This window comes from Sinocyclocheilus rhinocerous, unplaced genomic scaffold, assembly GCF_001515625.1.
Source record: "Sinocyclocheilus rhinocerous isolate Xijiao unplaced genomic scaffold, SAMN03320098_v1.1 scaffold1285, whole genome shotgun sequence".
NCBI lineage: Eukaryota > Metazoa > Chordata > Actinopteri > Cypriniformes > Cyprinidae > Sinocyclocheilus > Sinocyclocheilus rhinocerous.
The window spans coordinates 374,140-386,464 of NW_015645559.1; the positions used below are offsets into that span (position 1 = coordinate 374,140).

General features: G+C 37.5%; 2 protein-coding genes across 5 annotated transcripts in view; one reads left to right on the forward strand and one right to left on the reverse strand.

Annotated features, from left to right (window-relative positions):
* The window catches only part of LOC107706657 (alsin-like), a 28,861-nt gene extending 22,342 nt beyond the window's left edge, over window positions 1-6,519 (reverse strand). For 2 of the 4 annotated variants that reach the window (XM_016510437.1, XM_016510436.1), the window contains exons 1-7: window positions 6,322-6,519; window positions 5,530-5,600; window positions 5,265-5,413; window positions 2,580-3,619; window positions 1,235-1,411; window positions 916-1,063; window positions 327-410 (exon numbers count right to left, since the gene is read on the reverse strand). In XM_016510437.1, the coding sequence (XP_016365923.1) occupies window positions 327-410; window positions 916-1,063; window positions 1,235-1,411; window positions 2,580-3,619; window positions 5,265-5,413; window positions 5,530-5,546 (1,615 nt within the window). In that variant the 5' untranslated portion in view covers window positions 5,547-5,600; window positions 6,322-6,519. The remainder of the gene's footprint in view (window positions 1-326; window positions 411-915; window positions 1,064-1,234; window positions 1,412-2,579; window positions 3,620-5,264; window positions 5,414-5,529; window positions 5,601-6,321) is intronic. The other 2 variants (XM_016510439.1, XM_016510438.1) reach the window with 1 other exon arrangement.
* A 1,170-nt stretch (window positions 6,520-7,689) lies between these two features.
* Window positions 7,690-12,325, forward strand: part of LOC107706659 (cyclin-dependent kinase 15) — an 18,175-nt gene continuing 13,539 nt past the window's right edge. The window contains exon 1 of the mRNA XM_016510443.1: window positions 7,690-7,937. Coding sequence (XP_016365929.1) covers window positions 7,892-7,937 — 46 coding nt within the window. The 5' untranslated portion in view covers window positions 7,690-7,891. The remainder of the gene's footprint in view (window positions 7,938-12,325) is intronic.

The window sequence follows — 12,325 nt, forward strand, 5'->3', positions numbered from 1 at the left end:
CAGACTTTTGAATGGAAGAGTAAATTGCAAGATATTCAAATAAATTTCAAGAAATTGTTATACCGCCTTTCATTTATTCTAAATTCAATTAAAACACATTTTGTATTACTGATTTACAGTATTACTATGGTTTTAATATAGATAACCACCACTGACAATGAGAATTACAAAAACAACTGTAAAATAAAAAACCTAAAGTGATGTAAAGTAACACGTCTGGGTGCATTACAGTTTGAGCTGAAATTTAGACATGTGTCTGTGAGATTCACCCATAAAATCTACCTCTAAATCTAAAACTTTTTACAACTGCAACTACACAAAAATACCTTCAGTTGTTGCGCTGGATGCCGACTCCTTCACCTCAAACTCTGCAATGTCTGTAACCATGGCAACAGCAATATATGGGAAACCTGTCCACAAGTGCCATCGGCAGAAATTTGAAGAGCCGTGGCAATACAACCATTACCATTAACAAACACATTACAGTAAGCAAAAATTGTCCAGGCAGTGATTTGTAGGGTTTTTAAGTCTTAACACAATGCACAGGATTATGATTAAACTGCACATATTCAGCTAATAAAAGAATACATTCATAGCAATCATTCCTCTGGTTCTTATGCGTCTAAACGGCAGTACAGACTCTCTACACTCAGATGATTAAAAAAGCAGACCATTTTCTTTAAATATTTATGAAATTTGTCACAAAAAGGAATGGAGTTGTTAGTTATTCATAGCCTCTGCAGCAGAAACACCAAGCGTGCAATCAATGAGCTGATGGATGAGAGAGGCAAAACTTTGCAAGACGCTCATCATCTAGTCCATGCTAATGAAAACTCAAGCGTAGACACACATGCCCATGCGGACTTACGGACACGGTACACTGGGTGAAGAGTAAGAGAAGGAGAACGTGTGTACCCTGAGAGAGCAGGCCAGGCAGGGACAGGCGACGGCTGAGCTCCGCCTCCTCCTCTCGGATGTCCCCCAGGCTGGAGCTTTTCTTCCCCTGTATGGGCTCCTCTTGACGGAGTCTCTCCTCTACTCGCTCACGGCCCTCTCCTGGAACCTGGAGCACAAAATAATTTGGTCAAACACATCACAGCTGGATCATTACTTTTCAGTTTCTTCCCAATAAAAGTGCTAAGAGTGAAAATGACATAGAAAATGTATTGGTTTGATGCTTAAGCAGATGTAATAAACGTAAACAAACTGTATCAAAACTGAAAAACACATTTACCCAGTAACCAATCACTTTTCTCAGAGAGAGAGCTTCGTATGTGGACACTACACGTTCCCCCACTGCAGAGGCACAGGACACCACCAAGTTGTTTAACGCGGAGCCCATTGGAGTCACAGACTGGGCAACCGGGATCAAGGGGTCAGAGGTGAAACAATCAGCACGGTCACTGGACAGCTATGATACGAAAGATATGAGAACTAGAATTGTGCATTTAGAAGCAATTAAACAGTTTGATTTGTGATGGCTTGGAATAGTCAACTAGTTGGATAATGATGGCAGGATAGTGATTTTAACTAAATAAACAAAAATCTAGATATTTTTAACATTTTTAAATGTTAGATATTTTTAATAATATTTGTTACAGGGGAAGCTGTCAACTTCTCAAACAGGGTTTTAGCATGTCAACGAGCTAACAGTTAATGGTTTACATTAAATTTGGATACAGATATACAAATATATACACTACTGTTCAAAAATAAATTTTATTTATTATACCTTTATTCTGTGAAGATGCATTAAATATTTTATCTAAATAAATTAAAAATACTAAAAAAAAAAACTCAATTTAGTCCTGTAAACGCTCCGACTGAATTTAGGCATCATAGCATACACTGCCGTTCAGTGTTTGGGGTCAGGAAGATTTTTATTTTTTTTAAGGCAAAAATGCATTAAATTGATTCCTAATGAGAGTAAAGGTGTTTATAATGTTACAAAACCTGTTGTTTTGATCTTTCTATTCATTAAGGAATACTGAAAAAATGTATAATTGTTTTTCAAAAATATTAAGCATCACAAGCATTTTTTAACTGGGACAGTAATAATATTAGAAGAAATGTTTTTCAGAACCAAAACAGCATATTAGAATGCTGTCTGAAGGATCACGTGACACTGAAAAATGGAGTAATAACTGCTGAAAAAATTAGCTTTGGAATAAATCACAAATACATTACAATAAATTACAAAATATATTAAAATGTTCTTTGAAATTGTAATAAATAATATTTCACAATATTACACTTTTTACTGTATTTTTGATCAAATGATTGCTGATCTTAGTTTTTGGTGTTTTATTATTAATATATTTAGACTCAATAGTATTGCATTTTAATATTGGTCTTTTATCAGTTATTGGCCATAACATGAAATTAATTATCAGCCAGAATTGTAATACTGTTACAGGTTTAATTCCAAATGCATTTTCTCAAAATGATTGCACTATTTTATAAAGTGAAAAAGTTACAATTAAATATATAGAAAAGTTACAATTCGTGTATATAAATCCAACAAAACTGGTGTTCATATATCAGCTTAATGCTTGCTGGACATTGTGTTTAAGACTAACCTGAGCAGAATGAAGCGTGCTTGGAGTCTTGGTGGTGTGCTCTGCCAGGGCATGATCAGAAAGTCTCTTAAGATAGGCCTTCACTGCCTGCTCATCGGGATATGGGAAGGACTTCCCCCCTGTGGCTCTACAGCTGTCCGGCTCAGAGGTGTTGGTTTCTGAGGCTTCGACACAAACCTCTTCATTTGTGACTGGAGCTTCAGGCTCTGCCGAGTATTCTATGGCTGGTTCTACAGGTTCTTGGCTAGATGCAGGAACCTGATTTTGGGGTTCAGAGGCAGGTGTGCTCTCAGGAGGAGGAGCAAATTCAGGGTTGGTGCTGGAGGTGGGTGATTTTGGGATCTGAGCTGGCATGGATGGGCCAGGTTCTGTAGGAGAGCTCTGATCTGGGCTGCCCTCTAATGCAGACTTAACCTCACCGCTGTCTAGCTCAACACCTAGTAGACAGTGATGGCCGTCAGAGATAATAACGTGGTCCTCTTTGTCTGTCATAGTGTACAGCAGCTGATGGCACTGACCGCACTTGTCTTGTTTCCGAGGCTCTTGTGGAGGGGGAAGACAGCGCACCAGAACCAGGCTGTGAGCAGCTCCACAGGCCACCTGCAACACATGCCTTCCAGCAAGGTGCTCTACCTTTTGGGGCTTCCAGACAGGAAACGTTGAAGTGTTCAGGCCCAGCTGGCACCCGCTTCCCCAAGCCCAGACTTCATGCTTGGCTGAAAGAGCCAGAGTGTGCTGATCCCCACACGCCACCTCCAGGATCGTCACCGTCGGAGGGGGTGTGGCCACCGAGTTGAGCACACCCACAGGGGTGGGGTTAGGGATAACCGAGAGTCCTGATAGGCCACACTGGCCGTGAGTATTTTCTCCCCACATGTGCACTCCTCCATCTTCTGTCACGACTCCACTGTGGGCGGAGCCAGCAGCCACAAAAACAACACGTTGTTCGCTAAGAACCGCCTCCAAAACAGGCTCAGTCACTACTGATGATGTTTGGTTCTGTTTCCACGGCAGCTCGCCAAAGCTATAGACTTGTCCCCCTAAATATAGTATATAAATTGTGACATTTCTGGATTGCAATAATAATGAAAAATGTATAAGATACAATAGTCAATAGTCTTTTCACAACCTTCTGTTTAAAGCAATGGTTTTCCACCAAGGGGCCCGTGCCAACTAGGGGAGATTAGTGCACTCCCAAGTGGGCCACGGGATGACTTAATTATTTCAATTAATTATATTAAAATAATATAACTTAATCAATGCAAAATCAAGATGTATACTGAAATCATATTTCTTTTTCCCCTCTCAAAAATGATTGTTTTTATTCAAGAATGTACAATTCTTGCACTTAGTTAGTTAATTATATATTTCTAATCTCCAAGTTTCTGTTCATAAAAAAAGTTTTAAAACAAGCTGCTTTGTCATACTTGCAGCAGAAATACCTTGAAGGGATAGTTCACCCAAAGATGAAAATTCTATCATTAATTACTCACCCTCATCTCATTCCAAACCCTTAAGTCCTTTGTTCATCTTTGGAACACAAATGAAGATATTTTTGATGAAATCCGAGTGCTTTCTAACCCTGCATAGACAGCAAAGCAACTGACACGTTCAAGGCCCAGAAAGGTAGCAAGGACATTCGTTAAAATAGTCCATGTGACATCAGTGGTTCGTCCGTTATGTTATGAAGCTACGAGAATACGTTTTGTGCGCAAAGAAACTTTATTCAACAATATCTTCTTGGAACAACATTTCTGCAGATGAAGTCCTATCATTTCAACAGTAATCCATCACTGGGTTTAAGTTGGTCACATAGATTTGTTTATTACGAGCATATGCAGTAGTTTTGTCATCTATCATCTTAAATGCTTGCGTGTTTTAAAGTCAGGTGGATTCTGATTGGCTGTCAACATTTTTAGCATTCATCAACTAAAAATAAGCATTCTGAAACACTGCATCTGTGTAGTTATCATTATTAGTTGTGTTGTTGACTTGCATATCTCACAGAATTAGAACAATTATTAAAACTTTAGTTATAGTTACCATTCTTGTTGTGAACGGCCTTTAGCCTATATGGAGGCAGTCTTAAGAGTCAAAAAGTATGAAAATCACTGTGAACATGAAACATTTTCAGCAGTTTTCTCATGAAACACATATCCAACAACACAAAATAAAAACTTTTTTTTGATCATGTTGTGTAGGGTGCCGGGTCACATTCACCCTTGAGAGCACTTCCATGTATCCAAATGTTAATGATCCCATCTCAATTTTTTTTAATTTTAGGATAGTTTGCCTAAAAATAAATTGCAAACGTAAAATGTCATTTAAAGTTAAACAGGTTTTGGAATGACATGAGAGTGAGTAATCGATGAGTATTTATTTATGGGGGTGATCTATCCTCTTAAATCACTGTGCTACTTTTCTAAGACTTATCACAGCTGATGATGTCAGCTTGGCAAGGCATTTCAAAGGCAGATCATGTTATTACATTTTGATGAAAGATCACAAAGAAAAACATTTTTTTCTTTGCAACCAATAACTTAAGCACAATAAGACCATGTAAATAGCATCCACTTTGATGTTGACTTTAACCTGTTAACAAAGGGCTCATCGAATACTAGTTTTTTTTTTGCTTCTACAGAGTTGCCCAGCCAAATTTGCATGTGTGAATAATAAATGTATTACCCTCTACTAGCAGAACGCCATGTCTAGCTCCCAGGGCAGCCTGGAGCACCGGCCGGGAGAGCAGCACCCTCTCTGGTGTGGTGCTGTAAGAATATCCCCTCCAGGTGTGGAGAAGTCCCCTCTCTCCAGAACCGTCCTCCTCACCACAACTACAAACACAGGGATGAATACACTCTTAGAAAAGTCATGCGACAAAAAAACCCAAGAAATGTACAAATGCTGCATTGTTCAACATTGCTGACAGCCTGTCTTTGAACACACTCACCTTATCTGCTTCTCCATCTCTAAACGTTCCCCATATCACAGCTGTTGCGCTTGTCACTGTGGATGATTGTCCTGTGAGGGAACAGGTGATGCATGATTTCAGATTTTGAATGACAACTAAGGGTTCAACAATGACTCGTACGTTTAAGCTAATTTTCATGAGACAATACTTCATAGAACTAGTCATGAAGTGAGTGAGGTAATTCTGAGCATTTCTGTACCTGGGCTACATTTCTTTTTAGTTGTAAAATAAGAAAATGAAATGTTTTCGAGTCCAGAATTTGTGTCAAGCAAAGAGTCCTGACAAAGACTGACAGTGTAAACACACATGTACACACACTGATCAGGGCCAAAGGTGATGCAGAGCTGTAATGAAATCATCAGCTGAACTAATAAACAACAGATCTGGAATACTGTCTAATAAATTTCCAAAATGCATATTAACAACTCCTTTCCTGAGTTGTTAATTAAAATACAAGCTGTCAAGCAGGTTTCGTTGGTCATAAATAAATGACATGCATTTAAGCAAAAGGAAAAAACATTATGATTCACGTATCAGATACAATATTCTGATTGATTACATTAGCGATCTAATAATATGAAACTACACGTCTGATGAGATTAAAACACATCAAATTTAGAATTACATCCACGTCGACAGGTGGGGATCATGTTAAATAACTGATGAATGAAAAATACCACGGTAAAGTCGGTAGAATATTTCAAATTTTCATTCTATTCTCTGCTTTAATATCACTCAAGCTAATAAATATGGTGCTTCGTTCATTCTTACCTCGATATGTCAGATTAAAGATCTCAGACAGACAGAAAGCGGATGACTCTTGGCCTAATATATCTTGTCAGCTTTTGAAACACCTGATCAGAAATGTAAAATAAGGCAGTGAGGAGAGCAGACATACAGCAGAGCGAAGCTCGTGATGATTATGACGATGATAAATAATCGGATGTGTTGTTGTGGTGCTGTTGTGAGCGCTTCAACGGACGGAGAATCAGGAGGGACAAACACGAAAGAGTATTTACGCTTTCGCTTTTTCTACTAGGGCTGGTAGAGATGAGTTGGTTGACAGAAATGTTGAGCTGGTAAGCTAAATATGTTCTAGTTTACTAGTCCATATAAACTGTAAATTGAATTGCAGATTAATGATAGTAACTTAAATGCTGCCCTTGCCGTTGTCGTGTCGATAGAGCAATTGTTGTCTATCTATGTAACGTTAGGCTATTTTCTTAGCGAACGCAGTAAGCTAAATTACAAGTAAAATTATTAAAAATCAGCATTTCACCCTGTCAGGATTTATTCTGCGATCATGATTATTCTTCTAAATATCCTAACAGTTAATTAGGATTTATTATATAGGCTATATAACATAATTTTATAATTAAAGTTTATACAGTAGTACGAATACTTTTTATGAGATTTGTTTTATATGCGAATAAAGTCAAATGTATTCAACTAATACATTTCAACTTTAAAAAACAAACAAATTCAACTTTAAATATATCACTAGGCGACTATATAGGCTAGTTTACACTTTGCGACGATATAAACAATAAAGCAGTTGAGATTTGCTATATATAGTATATTGGTCTATTTGTTTTGGGTTACACTTTATTTTAAGGTGTCCTTGTTACAGTGTAATTATATAGGCTATTTAAATACTGAGTAATATTAATTAACTACATGTACTTACTATATGGTTAGGGTTAGGATTAGGGTTTGGCTTAAAGTTACTTGCATGTAATTACGCATAATTAATTATTATTATAATGGTAAGTGCATGTAACGTGTAACAAGGACACCTTAAAATAACGTGTTACCTTGTTTTGCTATGGTTAAAATGTACCATCAGTCAGAAACCCGATTTATTAATTAATTTGTTCCTCTTTTTTTAGAGAGAGAGGAGTGGAATTTTAAGCTACCATTTGTTTTCACACATACTGAGGCACACACACTTACATCCTCTGGGTGTTTTAGATGCACCAGGCTTTCACAACAAACCAGCAAACCATTGCCTCTCTTTATTTTTCAGCCAATTGGATGGTGGTTTGCAGAAGAATTCTGATTGGCCTGCGACCACACAAGCGGCAGTGGCAGCTGCAGGAGGCAGGAGAGCAACAGAAAGAGAGAGAGTGGTACAGAGAGACAGGAGGAGAGCTCAGAGTAATCGTAGGAGGACAGAGAAGGGAACTTGTGTCAGCGTGGGTGCTGAAGCAGGAGAATGACATGCTGGATAAAGGGGCAGCGATGATGTCCAGTACCACATTCAAAATGTCTAGGTCACAGTGAGAGCCTCCTGTCATAACAACACTAGTTCCATCAAGATCCATCAGAAGAAGCAGACAGCATGCAGAACCTCCGGCATGCAGCTTCTGAGGCTTTCCAGCGTCTCGGTAAGTGCATTTCAGCTTTATCTAAGAATATACAATCAGTATCAAAATCTGTCCTTAATAACGTGTTAATGTCTCATCACGTGGGAAGTAGAAATAGTGCATAATTAAAGAGATAAAACAACAATCTTCTTCATCCCCAGCATCTCTCAAACTGTAAATAACTTGATTCATGTATGTCCTCTGAGCTGCATATAATGGCTACATTTGCATTCTCATTTGTGCCTAAAATAGCATAATTAGTTCATTTCAGATAATATTCTTTGTATTTGCGCTAATTTGTATTTGTTGGATCAGCTTTATGTAATTGAACATACACTGTTGCTTATAATAAATAAAAAATTAAATGTATGTGAGAAGGTACTAGCCTACAAACCTTATAAACCTACCCTTCTCAAATCTGATGTTTTGATTGTCCTTGAAACAGCTTCTGACATCTATTTAAATTTCTAAAGAGACCATACCTTCCTAAAAAACAGTTTAAACCAGTCTAAGGTGGTCTGAGCTGGTTTAAGCTAGTTTATCTGGTCTCCCAGGCTGGCCAGTTGACAAAAGTCTGGTTGAAAACAGAGTTATTATAGTTAACTAAAACTAAAACTATTAAAAGCATTTTTTGGTAATTGAAATAAAGCTGAAATAAAATGCAATGTAAATATTGCATTTAAGCACATGTCATTGTCAATGTGCACTGGAAGACAAATAGCCCATGTATCCTCGCAGCAGAACATAGAGGATTCTGCTTGACCTGTGGATGCAAAACACAGCAATTATTATATCCCTGGTTTACTGCGTGGCAGAAGTGAGATTTTGTTGTGATGGAGGAGGGAAGGGCAGGTTCCTGTAGGTGAGAGGAAAACAGCTTGCAACAGCATCTGTGTCCATCTCTTGAGAGGCAGGAGGCCTGAGAGCGAAGAAAACTGTGTGTGTTATGTGTGAAAAAAGAAGGCACTAGTGAAAGTCATTGACTTTAAGTATATCGCACTAGTGGTAAATCTGTCACTGGCTATTTCTGGACATCTGTTTAAGCACGTTTCCTCACCATCTACGAAAGTATCCTAGTACTGTCTTGTGAGGAGTCAGCAAGACTGCGTTTTTCTCAGAACTGAATGCACAAAAATTATTATATATATAGTTATCAGCTGATATTGGATATTTAATTGTTCATGCTAATTTATTACATTTTTCACATTTAGATTATTTTTGGCATCATCTAATTCTAAGTTAATCTTTAAAAACACTTTTCTGCAAGTTTATTTGCATGTCTTAGTGTGAAATCAGTTTCCTTGTGATTATTTCCTTAATTTTGTGGGTCGGTTTCTTCTCTTGGTGTGTTTTTTAATCTTCTTTTCTTTTTTAAATCTGAACTCATAATCATGGTTTTAAGACCCCATGAAATGGCTTGATAAAGTCCTGTGTTGACATATTTCCTGTTGAAACAGGACGTCGGGGTGGGTTATATCAAAAGGTTTGTCACTTTTTTAATATTTAATATTTTAAATGTATTATTTGCTTTGGCTAATCAGAGGCAGGATGGTAATTCTCAATTTCTACATAGAGATCATTTTTGGACAGAAATTATTTGTATGTTCCTTTGCGAAAAAGATTATCAATATTTTTGGTCTGTTTTAAATCCACATTTCTAAATACCCTAGCTTATGGATGGTCTCAAAGCTGACAGACATTTATTGTGGTCTTTAACTTGACTCGTTTACCTGAGCTGACTTATCTGAGTTTCTTGGCCTTCATCCAACCAATGACTGCACTTGTCTGTTTTTGAGTGATGGGTGGCTGGCAACATACTAAACAGCACTTACTGCTGTACACACTGCTCACAGAATACTGATCAGCAACGAGAGAGAGAGAGAGAGAGAGAAGGAGGGAAAACATGGAGAGTTGGCAACAGAATGCAGAACAGTAAGAAAGAATGTCAAGTGGTGATGAAGGAGGGAACGATCTTGATGTAATAAGGAAAGATACCCGTGCAGAGACAGAAAGAGTGGAGTGTAGAGATGGATGAGAGGATGAAAACAGAGAGCGGGAAGCCGTGATGCATCTGAGCATGAGTTATGAGCTCTCTTAGCCCTCCCTTATCCTGACTCATAAATATCTGTGCAGACAGACAGAGAGAAGGGAAAAAATGCTCGGGGGGGGGGGGCAGAAACACACAGAGACAGCAGCGATCACTGGTCGACACACAAGGACAAACAGAAATATACTCTTCACTGCGTAACCTGTGCGATTGACATTTTATAATATGAGGCATACTTTTCAATAACATTTGTGCATAAGAAATGCATATACATTTCAACCAAAAATTTTAATTGCCTGAAAATGTACTCACCATCAGGCCGTCCAAGATGTAGATGAGTTTTTTCTTCATCAGAACAGGTTTCTAGTAACTTACCAATACATCACATGCTCACCAGTGGATCCTCTGCAGTGAATGGGTGCCGTCAGAATGAGAGTCCAAACAGCTGATTAATACATCACAATACTCCACAAGTAATCAACATGAAGTAAAAAGCTGTGTGTTTGTAATAAATCTATTATTTACACATTTAACTTCAAACCGTTAATAATATACCATATATACCATAATGTTTTTATCAGCAGTTTGGACTCTCATTCTGACGGCACCCATTCACTGCAGAGATCCATTGGCGAGCAAGTGATGTAATGCTACATTTCTCTTTTCTGATGAACAAACAAATTACATTTTGGATGGCTTGAGGGTGAGTACATTCTCATCAGATTTAATTTTTGGGTGAACTATTCCTTTAAGTATTAGAAATAATGCTTCCCTTGGCATGTATTTCTAATAAATACATTTTTGATTAGATGCTTGATGTGAAACGGACTCCATATAACCTCCTAGAATCATATAGCAGGTTTTGGTTAATGGTGACTGGTCACCTGGATGATGACCTTTCTTCCCTGTCAAGGACGACACTGATGGCAGCAGAGCTCCTCAGAGTGACACCTGCAGCAGTGCCAAAAAGAGATTTTAGTAAATTAGATCTGGAACGATCCAACAGAGACATACAGTCTTCTGGGTCAATTTACAGGGCTTTGTAATTCAATCACCTAATGGGATATAGTTATATCAACATTAATGCAATCAACTATAGCAGGAGCCTTTAATGAAATCCTTTGTATATCACAATCATAATAACTACTTTGGTATTAGTCTCTCAGAAAACCGCAGCCATCTCTGCAGTGGGATTTATCATTCTAGTGTTAAAGAACAGTTCTTTTAAAACACTTTCTTCTTAACAGAGAAGTTCTGTATAGTATTTGACATGGTAAAAGGTACTGGACAGTTTTAGGGCAGAACTGTATTCCTGGAGTCACACAGAGCCTTAAAACTCACAAAGATGGGCTTATTTTTATATTCCCTGTATCTTTTGCCTAAACAGAGTTCATGTCATTGTGACTGACTGTCAGAATATATCTAATCACGCATTACATAGCAGATGCACTCCGCCTCTTAGAGACACTTTTCAAATATACATCACCGAAATGGACGTTTTAATAGCTGAGCACTGTTTTACAGAGCATCCATCAGCTGAACTGTGATTGAGGGGTCTTTCTCTTCCTCTCTTTGTCCGTTCCTCTCTCTCTGATCCCGTTTAGTGTTGTATTTGCTGCTAAAATTTAAATGAAGGTGAAGGGTAAATCTCTCAGACCCCCTGTACACAACCACCTGCTCCTGTTCGCCTCTCCCGTCAGGAGCTTAAACACTGAGCGTGACTCACCTTGTACCTGCTGAATCAAACCACACACACACACACACACACACACACGCACACACATACAGTTACATACTGAGAATTCTGGAGTATTATGTGTTCTTCAATCTTGATCTATAAAGCTTTATCATTTCTTAAATAGAAAGTGTGTATTCAATATAATTACTATCATGATTATTGTATATTATATTTATATTGTACTTAATTTAAATATTTGGTATAGTCTTTAACTAACTACTTTGCATTTTACTTATTTATACTTTTTTTGAAAAATCCTACATGTAATTACATCTGTTATTAATATCTGTAATTACATCTATAATTATACTATTGACTTTGTATGATACATGACTTGATAAGCACACTCTCTCTCTCTCTCTCTCTCTCTCTCTCATCTGACATAATAGTAGTAGGATTGCTTTCATTTTTCACTGTATCCAAGTGCTTTTCCTATAAAAAGTTCTTATAAATATCATTATAAAACCATTACAAACACACCAAAAGCCGTTTATCACACATACATCGTATTGCAGTGAATACTATATTTTATTAATCCGTTGTATTAAATGAGAGTAAAGCACGTAAATGTAGTCAATATGATTAAATATGTAATATTATTATAATTTGTATTTAATTTGTATT